Raw genomic sequence first — 16,092 nt, forward strand, 5'->3', positions numbered from 1 at the left:
CGATAACTGTAGTTGAGCGCACCAAGTGGTTTCTTCCAGCTCTCGGATGGCTGACTGAACGGCGTCGACGGCAACAAAGTCTTGGTAGGAAACGGTCGTCACCACAAATCCCCTGGGAACGATCACCTGGAATAAGTCACACGAGACAGTCTGAGACAGACGTGAAGAGCATCTAACTATATTTATTGCTACTCGCTCAAAAGAATATCATTACTCAGTCTAAAAGCTGTACGGAGAAAGGAAAGAGATTGCTATATATATACTTTAACTCACTATCTGTTAAAATAACGTGCCACCGGTAACGGTGCTGCCTATAACGTTAGAAAGGACCGTTCTGGAAGCTGGAAGTCTCAGGGCCATTACACTCTAAAAAAAGCCAGTACGTCTACTTTCCCGCAGAACACTCGGAGAGCCAATCACCGCAATTTATGGAGACAGCTCAGCCAATGACGATGCCGAAACATATGTTTAGACCAAAAAACGCAGTCTGAGTTGTGACGCAAAACGTCACGCTTGCATTGTTTAATGTCACAACTCAGACTGCGTTTCGTGTTTCGGCATCGTCCTTCGCTGAGCTGCCTCTGTAAGTTGTGGTGATTGGCTCTCCGAGTGTTGTGCAGGAAAGTAGACGCACAGGATTTTTTTAGTGTAATATACTTCGTTGAGTCTTTTAACAAAACATATAGGCAGCCGCGCATGAGCTTTCGTGAGGCTTCTTCCAATCCCTTCCTACTGAATCCGTATTTAGTTATGTAACGCTTTAGGTATGTGCACTGCGCGACGCTGCCAAGCCACAGTAGCATGCTCATACGGCGTACAAAATACACGAAGAAAAACGCCACGGGCAGTGTTTGCAGACTGCCTTCTGTTTGGTGTATAAGTAGTGGAATCGCGGATTCAGAGTAAACCTGACTTTGGCAAGTTTGTTTTTCAATTTTTATTTCGAAAGGATATTGTGAGGCACCAGTTTTCACTTCTAAATTTTCCTACGCACATGCATTTGCGTTTGAGAGTATTTGAGCGCGTCTAACTTCAACGAACAAGGACATCCCTGTTTCTTATGTCACATGCCAAGTTATTTTTTTTTTTAAATTAGATTCCACGTCTGATACGAACCACAGATGTGCCGGTGACTTGCTTTCGTTTCTCGAGACAGCGACAGATCCCCGATCCGGCTTCTTAGCCAAAAAGTTTGGAAACCCCTGGTATGGACTCAAGCGTCGGATGACGACGACACAGAATTCTAGAGCGCGTGATTCTCACTCAAACTTTTGCTTGGAACACCCTTAAATCGATGGGGCGTTCACATCTTCATAACTGGATGTTATATCCAACATCTGGGAAGAGCGCGCGTGGTTGCTGCACGCTATTGTCGTTTCGGCTCTCTATTGGTTCAGACCTAGGACGCTTTCAACAACAAAAAATGTGCTCAAAATTCTTGAATTCTTTCACCTGTTATGCTCAAAATACACCATATTTCTTCTTTATTGTATTTTTAATGTGTTGCTGAAGTCCGACACACTAGTTCGAGCGAATGTGATGCAAATTAGAAAATGGCCAGAAACGCTTTGCAGGGCCCCTACAAAAACATTTAGGGGCTTATTTATTGGTCTATTAATGTTCAAGGGAGCAGTATATCACATATGACACACCAATCTCTCGTCGAAAAAGATACGAAAAGAAATTTAAAGCGAATTAAACTTAGTAAAGAGCACCTGGTGGATGTCGCTAACGCCTCGTTTGTAACGGCTGTCTAGGAACCTTGGCGGGTAGTGACCATAACTGTCTCGTCTGCGGCCACCACGACATAAGAGGGAAAGGAGGAACTCGCCTTCCTCCGAAACTCTCTTTTGTGTGTCCCAGACACCGATATTCTCCGTCTACAAGACTATAGAAGATTAGGCCGTCACTCAGAATTCACACAAAAGCAGCTTTGCGTTTAGTTGCAGTGGCCTGATCGCTGGTGTGCTTCGACCGCTTCGGTGGCTGGAACGGCCAGGGAGTCCTGACGACGTCAGCCTCGCCGCAAGTTTGCTCATCCCGAGACAAACTACGTCACGACTGCGCCGGATGTGACCTGCTCTCCGCTAGCTGGTCTCCGAGCGCTTGCCAGTGTGGGCCGTTTATAACAAAAAATGGAGCCACCAGTCTCAATATACATACGTGCGATTGTCATTTACGGATATTGTGGATCATATTCAGCCTACCTTGAACACCACGGGTATATTATCCGTGGTGTATCCCTTTAAGTGAGCACTCTCCTTCACCATTATAGATTTGATGGCAGCCGTTACATTTTAGGAGGAAAATGAATGGCGATCGCTTGTTCGCGTTAACAGTGTTGCACAGTGTACGTATACAAGTTTAGTCCGAAATTACCACGGAGTGTAACTGTTTTCGGCGACCCGTCGACAAACTAATTACCTGAGGTTTGCTCCGGCTTAGTTTCGTGAGGGCAGCCAAAGAGGCTCCTTTTCCACCCGTGAGCCCCGGGTCCAGACAGGCCTCCGCCTCGAGGCTCACCACCGGATCACGGCAGGAAGCTACAGTGACGAAAAGAGCGTCGCTGGGGTCAGGTGGTGGCTTGCGGTTTAGGGACGGGTTACATGGGCGTAGCAACCGGGGGGAAAAAGGGGCGCCTTACCCCCCCCCCCTCCCAGCTTTCAGAGTGGGGGGGGGGGGGGGGGCAATGCATGTGTTTTGCCCCCCCCCCCCCCCCCCTCTCCCTGAAACAGCCGCCATTGGGCAGGGCAAACACTAGCCGGCGGCGCCCAAGGGATACCAAGGGCGCCACCCCCCGGTCCTGGGGGTGGGGGGGCTATGGTTTACCCCTCCACTCAAAAACAAGTTGGTAGGCAACTGTCGGGTTATCTGTTTTCCTGCTGCCTTCTGAATTATAGCCGCTGACGGCTTAGGAAATCAAGGGACTGAGTCCCGGATATCTTAAAATCGCTTTTGTTTGTCTTCGAATTATCAAATTGCACAGCACTCGAATGAGCCGATCCTTTCCATTTAACGTTATTTTCTTTTAAACAAATGCCTAAAAAACAAGTTTTTTTTATTTATGAAAAAGGAACCTTGATTTCTTTTTGCTTGTTTTTTCTCGTTAAGTTGTTATTTCAGTGATGATAGCGCATGTTCTCACATATGCTCAAACAGTGACTTAGAAGACGTTTACAGGTAGCTTGTAGAGATGGTGAAAGAGAGCTTACATGCTTGCAAGCTTGAGCGAACCTCACAATCGCGCAGAGACTGAATAGTATGTCTACACGACAGTGATAACCCGGAAGGCTAAAAACCAGACAAAGAGGATCACTACCGCGGCCAAAGCATGTGCCGAGCGATTTATTTGCATGCGCTCTTTTCCGGATAAGACGCAAGATAAAGCTGCGCTCAAGGCCGATAATTTTGGCAGCGTTGTGTAGACACTTGAAAGCGTTCACCGCGTGCGCCGAGCGAATCATTTTCACGCACTCTCATGCAGATAAGACGCAACAAAAAGCTATGCGCTCGGGCCAGTGAAAGTTTGGCATCAATATGGCCGCCGCCATCTTTTTGCTCGTGGAAGCGAGCACGTGGAATAACAAGCCGGTCAAAGGTACCTTCACGCGTACGCCGTACGTGCTTGCACGCACGAGCCACAAGCCGAGACGCGGTGCTTGCAATATAGACCCTTTCCGAAATTCACCCTGGCCACTTCGACAACTATCCCCATCTACGTTTATACTATCTGTACATGCTAAATCCTGGGTCACACTAAAGTGAACTAAAGGAGGAGTGCGTGAGCTCAGCGAACGCTCATGGCCACTGCACTTCGTGTCGACGGCACGAGAGGGCGTCACTAAAGCATAGGCTGTTGTAGCGCATACATCGAATTGCATTTGCTGCGCTACTGGAGTTGTCGTCGTCGTGGTCATTTTCATTATAGTCGAATCGGCATTTCACTTCATTCGACATGAGCGACAGAAAACGGGGAAAGATCTGACCGGGAACCAGTTCGCGCTGCCAAACCGCCAATCCAAACCTGCTCGCCGGAGGCCCTCGGAGCGCTCGGACCCTTCAGCCTAGAGATGCGCGTTCATCCCCGTAGCGCAGGCTTTCCTACACGACATGGGACTCTGCTGCTCACGTGACTGAATTCGGCGAATAGCGGCGCCGCGCTCTTTCTTCTCCTTTCCTGGAAAACAGGAAAGGAGGAGGAGGCAAAAGCAGGAGAACATACGCCGAGGCGCTTGCAACGTTTCCAAGCGGCCGTGCCGGTGGCTTTCGCGCACGGTACATGGATTTTGCTCCTCACGTGATCCCATCTCGGCGAATAGTGGCGCGGGGGCACACGGAAAACAAACACGCCACTCTCGCTCCCGTAGGGAGCCCTACGCAGGAACTCTAATTCAGCATAGGGTGCCTACATGTCTGTCTGTCTGAGGGTGAAGACATCTATTGTTGCCCTGAATGTACCAGCGCGTGACGTTCTCTCGCACTCGGTGCGTGACTTGGGCGGTAAAATGGCGTCGATGCATGGTCCAAAGCTACGCGCTCGAGCTGAGGGACACCGGATGGCGCGCACTTCATTATTCATAAAAAAAAAGAAGAAAAAAACAATTGATTGGACGGAAAAATGGCTTAGATGTCACCACTATATATGGGTCCCAAATAATTTTCGCATATTCGAGAACACAGTGCTTGCGCTGTTCCCGACATCCCACCTCGAATGCATGTCGAGGCATTGATTGTCACGAGCCTAAATCGAATGCCTACGCTGTCTTCGTGCCCACTGCAGAAGCAGCATTCAAATATCGTCGTAGCGGGGATCGCATAAATTGATGACGCACTCCTGGGGATCGCATTGTTGTCATTGTCCCCACAGCTCCGTCATCAAGTTTTGCGAAAGAAAGACTGATAGAAAAAATCCTCTTTTATCCTTGGAATTCCATCGCGTCTAAGACGCTTCTTGGTCAGTGGCGTTGCGTTCGAGTATTATTGGGTACCCCTAATACCAGTAAGTTGATGTAAAGTGAGAAACATTCCTGCCCAATGTCGTTGCACAGCCCCTTTCAAGGGACCATGAAATGATTTTTCAACATCTTCCTTAGCTTTCATCGTCAACTGAGAAGCGAAATGAGTAATCAGGTGACCGTGACGTGCTTGCACACCGGTGCGATGACTCCAAGCTTAAATCGTGCTTTTTAAGCACACCATATAACTTGTCATTTGGAAGTGAGGATAAGTGCTGTCACGGTCTCATTGGCCACGAACGCGAATTGAAATATTCGTCGACGGATTGATTGTTGACGAGCGCCGTCCGAGTGACGCAGTGCTCGTGACCAATGCGTGAGCTGCGTTCGGCTGACGTGCTCACACACCGAGGATGCAACAGTCAAAAGACGAAAAACGTTCAAAAAAAAAAAAAAAAAGGAGGTAAAAAACAGTTTGTTATATTTTCAAGTTTTCGTACCGTAAAGCAAGGGTTTATGCTTTCTTGGCTCGTGCACTAGTTTGATTTTGGCACACTAAACGATATGCAATTAGTAAAATCCCAATTTATCCCAGTGGAAAGTTAATTTCATGATCGCTTTAACGACGGCTTTTTGATGTCTGGTGAAGAAAGACTTTGAAGTCTGTCACTGAGGCACTCTACGGATGCGGAGCCTGCAGAATCCGGACGTCAGCTCGCTGTATTTCTGCTCGGTGGCACCGTGACGAGACTTAAGGTTCTATGCGTTACGCATTTGAGGGGTGCCATACAAATACTAGGAATTCTGGGCTTCAGCATGCCCCAGATAACACATGACCATAACATGTGATGAATTTTATCGAGGGCCTTACTGAACTAAGCGCCTCGTATACAGAGAATATTGACACAATCGAAACTGAAACAAACACATAAGTAGCTCAACAGCGAAGAACACCTTAACTTTTGTACGTCCACCGTAGACGAAAGATTAAAATGCGTAGACTTATAGACGCTTTCAGCGCGCGCCAGATTGAGCCGCCATAGCCGACCTTCTCTTGTCTTACCGAGATGCCGAGCCACTGAAGCGGGCGTGGTCGAGCCTCCACAAAGGCCTTGGCTGGGGAGAAGAACGCAGTAGAATCTAAAATGGCAATAGCCTGTCTTGCTGTGGTAATGATGAAGTGAAGCGAACGGAATAAGCGGGAACAAAAACTGAAGGTCGGTTATGGCGGCGCCCATGCACAGCTGCCTGAAAGCGTCTATATTTGAGACGCCAGTTGGCACTGAATTTGTTAAAGGGTCTAGTGCGGAGAGAAACGGAAGGAGAGGAGGAGATCAGAGAGTGCGGTGACGTTTTAAACAACAATAAAACTTTCCACTTGCCTTTTTGTGGCCTCAAAACAATGGTCGGCGGGACGGGGTTGGCGTAGCGTTCGCTGGGGCTGCGGAAAAGAAAGCACTTAATATGCATAGCGACGCTCTATAATAACTGACAACTCAAGAAATGCCACGCCCTGCATTATTTCAAGCTGTTGGTGACAGGCATACTTAATTGTTATTAAGTTTCTCTGGGTCTTGGCGATGCGATTTGTTCTATTACAACAGAAATGTATTCACGTCCTTAACTATATAAAAAATAGGGCTGGGCGCCGATTAAAAAAAAAACTTAACCGTATAAATCGTCACTCTTTAATCGATTAATTAATCAATTAATCGGAGGTATTGACCTACAGACATAATGTCTGAAAAGTGAAAAAAACTACACATTATCCTTTTGACATTTTTTTTTTTTTTTTTTTATTGCCATCGCGATGACGCTGTGTAGTCTCGTTTGGCATATTCCGAGCCTCCTTTTCTCTCTCGCCAGTTAAAACTTGACGCATACCACCGACAAAACAAAACACGGGCAATCAATTTTAAGATGAATGTTTTACGCTCTCGATGTTAAATACTTTTCTGTGCGAGACAACAACGGTGGTGCCTCCTAAAATGAAAATATGAGTGTCAACTAATGAAGCGGACCTTTTTTCTTCACCACAAGTGGCTTGAAGGGTTGATTAACCGGTTAAAAAAACTTATATGCGATTAAAGCATTAATCGAGTCATCGGAAGGTTAATACCGATCGATTTTTTTGTGACGTCTGTCATCATCAATGAGGACAGACGTCACATGGAAAAAGCTTACCAATGTTCTAAATCGTTCACATAACATGAAACATATCCAAAAAATACGCCTGAATGATAGGGACCTAACGGATCAAGCACTAGCAGACGCTTTCAATGATTATTTTGTAAACCTATCAAGAGATGATCCCGATACAAATGCTTGCGCGTATATCGAACACAGAAGTAGTGGCTCTATCTTTCTTCAGCCAGTAACTGATAATGAGGTGACACAAGCATTTTTATTACTAAAGAATAGTAGCAGCTGCGACGCTGACGAGTTACAAATAGGTCCGATAAAATACGTTTTAGATCTCATATCGCCCTGTTTGACGTATATCTTTAATTTGTGCTTGTACAATGGGGTATTTCCCAAAAAAATGCAGATTGCGAAAGTTAGCGTTCTTTATGAAAAAGGTGACAAGAATGATATAGGTAACTACAGGCCAATCTCAATTTTATCAGTGTTTTCAAAAGGCCTCGAAAAAATTCTACTTTCGCGTATGGTACATTTCGCAGATAAACATGGTTTAATCTCTCCATCACAGTTTGGGTTTCGCAAACACCGTTCCACAGAATTGGCACTCCTGGAGCAAAAAGAATACATCTTGAAAAGCTTTGAAGAAAAAAAAAATGACTCTTGGTATTTTTATTGATTTCAGCAAAGCATTCGATCACTTAAATCACAGTCTGCTACTAAAAAAATTACAAATGTATGGATTTCGTGGACATGCATCAACTCTCATAACATCTTATCTTGCACATCGTAAACAGTACGTTCATATAAATGGTTATTCATCTGACATTAAACCCATTCTATCTGGCGTTCCACAAGGAAGCATATTAGGTCCCTTCCTTTTTAATTTATATGTTAACGATATTGTCAATATTAATAAAAGTGTTAAATACGTAATTTACGCTGATGATACAAGTTTATTTTTTACCGGTAACTGCTGTCAGGAACTAGCAATAAAGGCAAATCAAACGTTGAAAGACCTCGCTACTTGGAGTCAATGTAATGCTTTAAAAATAAATGATAACAAAACAAAAGCAATTTTATTTCGCCCAAAAAGTAAGAATGATTATATAACTACTGATATTGTTTTAAATGGAACCAAAATAGAGATTGTATCTAGTTTTAAGACACTTGGCGTTATATTCACGGATCGAATGAGTTGGGATGAACACGTAAATTATATTTCGGTAAAATTGTCACGAGTCGCAGGCTTAATGTATCGTCATCGCCATATTCTGCCCACAAATGTAAAATTAATTATTTATAATGCATTGTTTCTCTCCCACATTCATTATTCCTTCTTAGTCTGGGGTACTACTACGAATACAAATTTAAACAAAATACTTGTGATACAAAAGAAAATATTGCGAAGTATTTGTAACGTGTCATACGATCACCCTAGCGAACCTCTCTTTAAACGTTTAAATTTGATGCCTGTAAATAGATTATATAAATATCGTTTATGCATGACCTATAAATCCGAAGTACAAACAAATCTTCATGCCCTTAGTGAATTGGCGTCTCTCTCGCTAAGGGTAGCAACGTATCCTACTCGAAACACGGAAATTTGGACGCTCCCTATTTGCAAAACTAACTACGGTGAACAAATGTTAAAGTATGCACTTCCTCGACTGCTTAATTTTCTTGTTACTCACAACATTGACCTTCCGACAACATCTGTAAAAAATCTCCGAGCATTTTTTTTCTTTTCCAAATGTGATTGCTTAGTTGTCATGTTTCATAAACTAAATTTTTGCTGAATTGTATAATGCTTTGCTTGCATGTGCTTTGATTTTGTTTGCCTTTTATATATAGTCGCACCTTTTTTGTAATATTGTCCTGTTCTTATCTCTGAAATTGTTATCTTTTCTCTTGGTTTTCTTTTTGGATTACTTGTGCCACTGCTGCCATGTGTAAGGGGGGGGGGGGGGGCCGAGGGCCCGTCAAGCTGCATGATGCAGCTTTTTTCCTCGGTCTCCCTCCGTCATTTGTGTTTTGACGGAAAATAAACATTATTATTATTATTATTATTATTTCCCAGCCCTAATTAAAAGTGCGTTGGCACAGTTATCACACTTCCTTCAACCGCTTCGGGAACCCGTATCGCAACGTGCAGCGCAAGAGGTTTGTTCAGCCCACTCACCAATTTTGTGGACTGCCCATCAGGGGCGCGGCTAATCATTTTCCTTCTTGTTCAAATAACCCACTTCCATTCTTCTGATGATCGAAAATTGCGCCGCCTTGCCCCATGCTGCCCCGCGTCACACCGAAATGATCGCCCACACCGATCACCTTTGCCATTGGCTGAACTGGCAGAACTTGGAGGACGCTTAAGCTTCGCCTTTAATAGTGCAACGCGATAGCTAAATATGAATCCTGGGTCGTTCCGAAGCCGTGCAAGCGTGCCTTGCGTGGCCTAGTCTGCAGCGTGTCTTGCTCGCGACCGAAGGGTCGTGGTTTGGAATGCCGCCTATAAATTTCTTCAAATTTTTATTTAAGGCCGATGTATTACTTCATAGAGTGAAATAATTTGAGACATGCGGCGACCTTTAATTCGTATTACATGTGTTGTTTTTTCAATCACTTTCATTCCACGCGTGACGTCACGTTTCGCGTGTTCGTTGTGGGTTGCTTGAAATTTCCGGGCGAGGTCATGTGGCTGTGACGTCATAAGAATATCGCCCTCAAAATATACTTCCAGCATTACTGCAAAGCTACGGAGTTGGCGGCGAAAGTAAAAGGAACCCAATACTCTGACTGTTCTCCGGTTGTAAGTGGTTACAAGGGATGTCAACGCACTCGATTACTCTCAAACGTAAATGTGTGAAGCTGCCTTTAACAAAGCGATAATCGAAGCAGGCTCACCAGGGCGACGAGAGGTACACGAGGCAGCCTCCGTGGTCGTTCATGAGGAACGGGCGGAGCTCCAGCTTCACTTCGCCGTGCTCCCCGAATCGCTCCGAGGGCAAGCGTTGTGTGTCCAGGAGCTCGCTGTCCACCTGAACCCTGAACCGAAACTTGTCCGAAAGGGGTCCTGCCAATCAACGCCACCGGGCTTATGACACCTACAGACACTTGCGTAAAGCGAAGCTGAAGCATTCGTCTGCGCTGTGGCAATGCGCAATGCAAAGCGGGATGTTCGCATTGCGTAATGCCACAGCGCAGACCTAATTTTGAGGTCTAAACAGAAGTTCGGCCTCATCATTCGCTGAGCTGATTTCGTGGATCGCAGATATTGGCTCTTCTAGTGTTTTGCGGGTAAGTAGACGCACAGACATTTCTTAGACTGCGCGCGTACTCGCCCCTCCTCCACTGCCTATAGTTTTTCGGCACATAGCTTTTTTGCCCCGTGAATTCAGTCCTCGCATTTAAAGATGCCGTGAAATTAATTTTGGGCTGGGATAAATGTACTTAGATTGTGATTTTACTAATCGCATATTGATTAGTGGGTCAAAAGAAAGAGGGTAGAAAGTCCAAAGCCTGCTTTTCAGAACCTGACGTCAATGCCCAACGACTTTGCCTTGACATGTCGCAGCTCTCGCTGTGACTACTGTGGGTTCACACAGGACTGCTAATATATTTTTTTTTTAATTAGTGTGACAGGTTTGCCATATAAGGAAGCAACACAACTCAGAGAGTGTGTTTTGTATGATGTATTAATAGTATGACCGTGGCTTTAGGTTATTCTCGGTTACAAAGTAAAGCTGACAAAGCGACGACGGTGTTTGTTGCCTATGGCATGCTGTCCATTCGCCCGAAAAATCTCAATTTGGAGGTATAGTTTCTAAGTTTCAGCTAATCTGGAGAAATCAAAGCGACCAATACATATGTAATGTTGCCCGTGGCACTGCTTGTGGACATAACAACTTCGCGAGCGCGTAGCTTCCCCTATGCGGGAGCTAGCGGTGCTTCCAAATGGCACGAGTAAATTGTGTTATACTCTGTTTCATACTTAGCGTGCAACACTGTCAAAGCCACTGGCGCGAGCACGTGGCTTCATCTATGGTTTTGTTTGCGCGAAAACGCGTGGAAATGATCAACGAGATCAAGCTCCATGCTCGCACCAGTAGCTTTGACAGCGTTGCACACTAAGTATGAAACAGAGTATAAGTACGCGCGAACCCATACGACCTTACGCTTAGACCTGCCTGTAGCGCGTGCACACCTGTGCTGCCCATGATTTACGCAGAGCAATATACACGCGCTTGCAACATCTGTTAATAAAGCTTCGACTCTAAAATGGTGCGCAAATATCACGGACTCGATCGTATCAAATAAAAACTTACCTCGAAAACACTAGTTGAATTTGCGTATTAAAATTTGAAGTCTTAATTCCAGGCACAAAAAAAAGCCCCCAAAAGATGATTTTTGTTTTGTCTCGTAATTGAAGTAGAGGCTTCAATTTGTATTGTGAAAATGGGACAAGTAAAATATGTATTCGAGGCAAGTTTCAACTTAAGACGCTCAGTCGCTGATTTTTGAAGGGCCATTAATCGTAGTTTATAACTTTATTTTGAAACACTCAAAAATAAGCCCTCAACGTATAAAGTTGAAGCTTATTTCGAATACGTATTTTCACTAGTCCCATTTACACAACTTACCTCGACCACGTATGTTGATAGACCCACTGGCACATTAAAACTTCAAGTCCTTACTTTAAAAAAGAAATAATAAGATAAAACATGTCAATTTAAAAGCATAGGCGTTTTTTTTTTTTTTTGTGTGTGTGTGTGTGTTTCAAATCAGGACTTGAAATAATAATGCGTAAATCCGACCAGTAAAATACGTATTCGAGGTAAGTTTCTAGTTGATACGTCGAGTCCCTGGTTTTTGCAGGTGATTTTAGAGTCGAAGCTTTATTTTAAAATACCATGTACAGCTGTATTATTTATTTCGGCGCCGGCTGGTAGCACATTCTCTTCATCGGTGAGTCGAAAACGCAGCTTATTTCGATGATGGCACGGAAACAGTTGGAGCTTAAAAAAACGTATTTGCGCTTCCGTGCGAAACGCGCTCTTTCGACCCATGCAAACTTAAAAGAGATGCGTCCTGCTGAAGTGCTACTACGTGCTACTGCAGCCCGCTGGCGCCACGCTACGGTATGGTAGTGTCACTTTTGCTAGTTTTCCCTCTTCGTTTTCGCGCTCTCCCGCGCTTGACGCGCCGCAACGGGCAGGGCTACATCGACATTTTCATTTGCGTACGACACTCCAACAAGAAAAATCGAAAGAACATAATTTTTAAGGTGTGTCTACACTAAAAAATTCGCAGATTTTTGTTTTTCGAATTTAATGATTTTTTTTTTATTTTCCTTTAAGAAACACACGACGTGGCGAGCATATTATTACCAGTCAGCAACCAATCAGATTGTTGCATTAGCCGATACGAACACCAGGGAACCAATCACAAGTCAAGAAGCGTGAACATACTAAGCCACGTCCCCGCAAAGCACTTGAGAGAAACAATTGCTGTAATCTACGGAGAAAGATTGGCTTAAGATGACGCTGATCGGATGTTTATAATACATATAGACGCTTTACACACGCGCAAAATTACAGCCGCCATCGCTGACCTTCTCTTGACTTACCGAGATGCCGAGCAACTGAAACGGTGGTTGACGGCCAATGCTTTAGAAAAGAACACAGTTGAATCTAATATGGAAATAACCTGGCCTGCTATGGTAATGAGGAAGTGAAATAAACGAAATAAGAGGAAACAAAAAACTGAAGGTTAGTTATGGCGGCGTCCATGCACAGCTGCTGCAAAGCGTCTATATTAAACGTTTTGGCACTGAACGTCATTAAACATCATGCCGAGCTCATTAGGCTTTATGTTAAGCCTCGTTATTTTCTCACTTTCCTTCGTAGATTCGAGCGAGTGGCACCTCCAACTGCTTTGTGGGGAGGTAGACACTCCACATTTCTTAAAGTGATGCATATAGACCTCTGCAGAGATTGTCTTCTGTGCGCTGCCATCTCTGTCTGCTAAGTTCTGGAACGCCTTCTGAGCATGCGCTGTAGCTCCGTTGTGCGGTATATCCGACGCTGCTCATGCGTCCACAGCTCAGTGACTCAGCATTTTTCGCCCGGGCGATAAGCGATGCAAAGGTCTATAGGGCTCAGCTTCGGGTACTGTGGTATGATAAGAATATTTTGTACACCCCTTCAATTAAAGATTAAACAGTACGGTTTCACGTGGTGCAACTGGAGGCGGAGCTCAAAAATAGAGCTAACAGAATGCAGTCACAATCCTCACGGGTTTGTAGGTTCAGTGACCGATGGTGTTTTCCACCCAAATCCCCAGGTGAAACTTCGTCGTCAACCTCTTAAAGTTTAGGTCAAGAAAATCAGTCACACTGTGCTCACCGAAACTCAGCCTAAAGTCCTCGTTAAAGGTCGTTCCAGTACGCATAATCTTGGGCGTGACGTCATGCAGACAGTACACTTCAGTAGAGGGCAGCCCCACCATGCCGAGCTGATAACTGGAAAGAAAACGGTGTACACGCGAGCTTTTATGGCTCAGCTTCCGAACGTGCTGCTTCTGCAGTTCCTTACCAGACCCGTAATCGAAAAATCTTGTGGAGTAAAGGTTGAATTTTTGTTGAGGTCACGTTGAGGACAGCTTAACCCGCTAAATTTAGCGGGGAAATTTTTCCGATAATTTTAAAGGGAAAAAACGTCGCATAATGCAACGCGTGCGATTACGCCGCGGCGGCGACGCCGCTCAAGCCGCTCAAGGTGCTGCGTCAGCGGAATCGTGTTCAGTCTAGAGTGCCTTCATACACACACGCGCTTTTGCTTGAGTGGTGACATCTCAGCCATTTTTCCTCCCAATCGTTTTTGTATGCATTTTGAAGTGCGGGCAATCCGGTGTCGCTCAGCTCGAGCGCGTAGCTTTGGCTAATAGATAGATGCCATTTTACCGCCCAAGTCACGCACCGAGTGCGCGAGAGCGTTACGCGCTGGCACATTCAGGGCAACAATGGATGTCTTCACCCTGAGACAGACAGACATGTAGGCACCCTAGTTCAGTCAGCGTAAACCCCCAAAAAGTGACGTAAAAAAAAGAAAAGGACAGCACTACGGCTTTTTTACGCTGTACGTGTGGAGTATATAGAGTCGCAGGTATTTCTGGATAGCACTCTCAAAAGTTACTCAGACTGTATTCTACGCTGCTCCCCAATGCACTGGATATACATCAGTAGCTCCGATAATTCTTTGATCAATCGAGCAAACGGAAAAGGCAAGCGGTCTCATGTTCCAACGGTCATTCGGCAAAAAGACATCTACCCCGTTTGCCACTTAAACCACGCGGCGATAGGGGCGGGATATTGTTCGCTCTTCGATCAATAGGGTGTATACAACTGGCGGCCATATCCGTGTGCGCTGCTGCTGAGCGCGTGCTGACGGCGAGCTTGCGCAGTCCTTTTAGAGCGTGCATTTAGCACCATCAAGACTGCCGGTCTTAGCAGAATATGGCGTCCAGTGAATACCTTCTATAGTAGTAGTGGCACTCGAGCTCAAGCACTGCGATTATACCTTTCCGTGACTCCATGGATCCTGACCTCCCGCAAGTACAACAAGAGGCCGCTCTGGAAACGAAGGAAATATGCATTTTTCGTTTATTACAATTATAGTAACACCTTAAATATTTCAAAATGTTTCAAATAATTCTGAAATATATATAATCATCTTACACACACGCAAAAAAAGGAAACGAGAAAGAGAAAACACAACAGACATCACATCGAATTATCGTTCATCCCACCTTGGTGTGACCCATCATTTCGCCGAGTGTCTCCACAGGGAACCGGAGATTTTCTGCAACGAACAATAAACAATTTTTTTTTTTTTTCACAATTCAGCGTTAGCTCCAGTGAACCTTACCTGCCTTTAAGATGACCTACGAAGAAATTTTGTCAGCTACGTGTCACATTTAAGGAAAGGAAAAGTGGAGCCCGGAATACAAACAAACCTCGGGAATTTATTAGAAGTACAAATAAACCGGCGCGAGCATAACGGAGAGCGCAGACCCGCCAACTTCTTGCACCCGGTATTTGACACATCTTTCATTGTTTTTTTCTTTTCGTTCTTTTTTTTTTTTTTTGTCTATTAAATTATTTAAGCTCCGTCGTGAAGATTATAGACCTTTCCAATAATAGCCTTCTGGTCGCCATCGAGCAGAGCATCAAAAGTGGTTCCGATGTGGCAACAAATAACGTCACGCAAGCCGGAGTGTCGTGCTGTCGGATGTCGCGATCCTGACGGTTGGGCGCAGAAATGCTGACGAAGATCGTGAGCGAACGCGAGTGGCGCTGTCGTCGCGGCGTCCCAACTTCTGACTGCCGATCTTCCGTGGACTGTCACACAGGAAAGCGACCTGCGGCAGGACAGGCGTCCGCCATATTCGCCACCGTTGCTGGGACACCGTTAGGATCGCGACCGGCGACAGCGTTACACTTCTATGACGTCACCAAGCAGAAATCGAGGGACCACCTTTTTGGACGCAGTAAACACACCAGTCGGAGACGTATTCCAGGCACCATACTTAAAGGAACCATGAAATGAATTTTCGGCTGGGGTAAATTGGGATTTTACCAATCGTTTAGTGCACGAGCGTAGAAAGCCTAAAGTCCGCTTTTCGGTACGAAAATTCGAAAATATAGCGCACTATTTAGTACCTATACTTTCCCTCGAAAGCTCTCCGCCTTTTTACTGTGATACATCCACGGTGGCCAAGCACGTCAGCCGAATTCAGCTCACACCCTGGTAACGAGCATATCTGCCAGAGCATCACCGACTTTGTCGGCGTCGCTTGCTTCGGTTACTAAATAAATGACACGTCCAACAAATGAACGACACGTTCCGAGCGCGTCACTCGGACGTATGCGCTCGTCAACAATCAATCCGTCGATGAATATTTGAATTCGCGCCCGTGGCCGAAAGCTGCCGTGACAGCA

General features: G+C 45.2%; 1 protein-coding gene across 1 annotated transcript in view; it reads right to left on the minus strand.

The window, feature by feature from the left end:
• The window catches only part of LOC8038984 (putative phosphoenolpyruvate synthase), a 104,572-nt gene that overhangs the window by 63,090 nt on the left and 25,390 nt on the right, over positions 1-16,092 (minus strand). Inside the window, exons 7-13 of the mRNA XM_042290813.1 lie at positions 14,901-14,953; positions 14,672-14,724; positions 13,499-13,614; positions 9,999-10,167; positions 6,338-6,396; positions 2,425-2,543; positions 23-126 (exon numbers count right to left, since the gene is read on the minus strand). Coding sequence (XP_042146747.1) covers positions 23-126; positions 2,425-2,543; positions 6,338-6,396; positions 9,999-10,167; positions 13,499-13,614; positions 14,672-14,724; positions 14,901-14,953 — 673 coding nt within the window. The remainder of the gene's footprint in view (positions 1-22; positions 127-2,424; positions 2,544-6,337; positions 6,397-9,998; positions 10,168-13,498; positions 13,615-14,671; positions 14,725-14,900; positions 14,954-16,092) is intronic.

Source organism: Ixodes scapularis, unplaced genomic scaffold (assembly GCF_016920785.2).
Source record: "Ixodes scapularis isolate PalLabHiFi unplaced genomic scaffold, ASM1692078v2 PGA_scaffold1__304_contigs__length_218370807, whole genome shotgun sequence".
Taxonomy (NCBI): Eukaryota; Metazoa; Arthropoda; class Arachnida; order Ixodida; family Ixodidae; genus Ixodes; species Ixodes scapularis.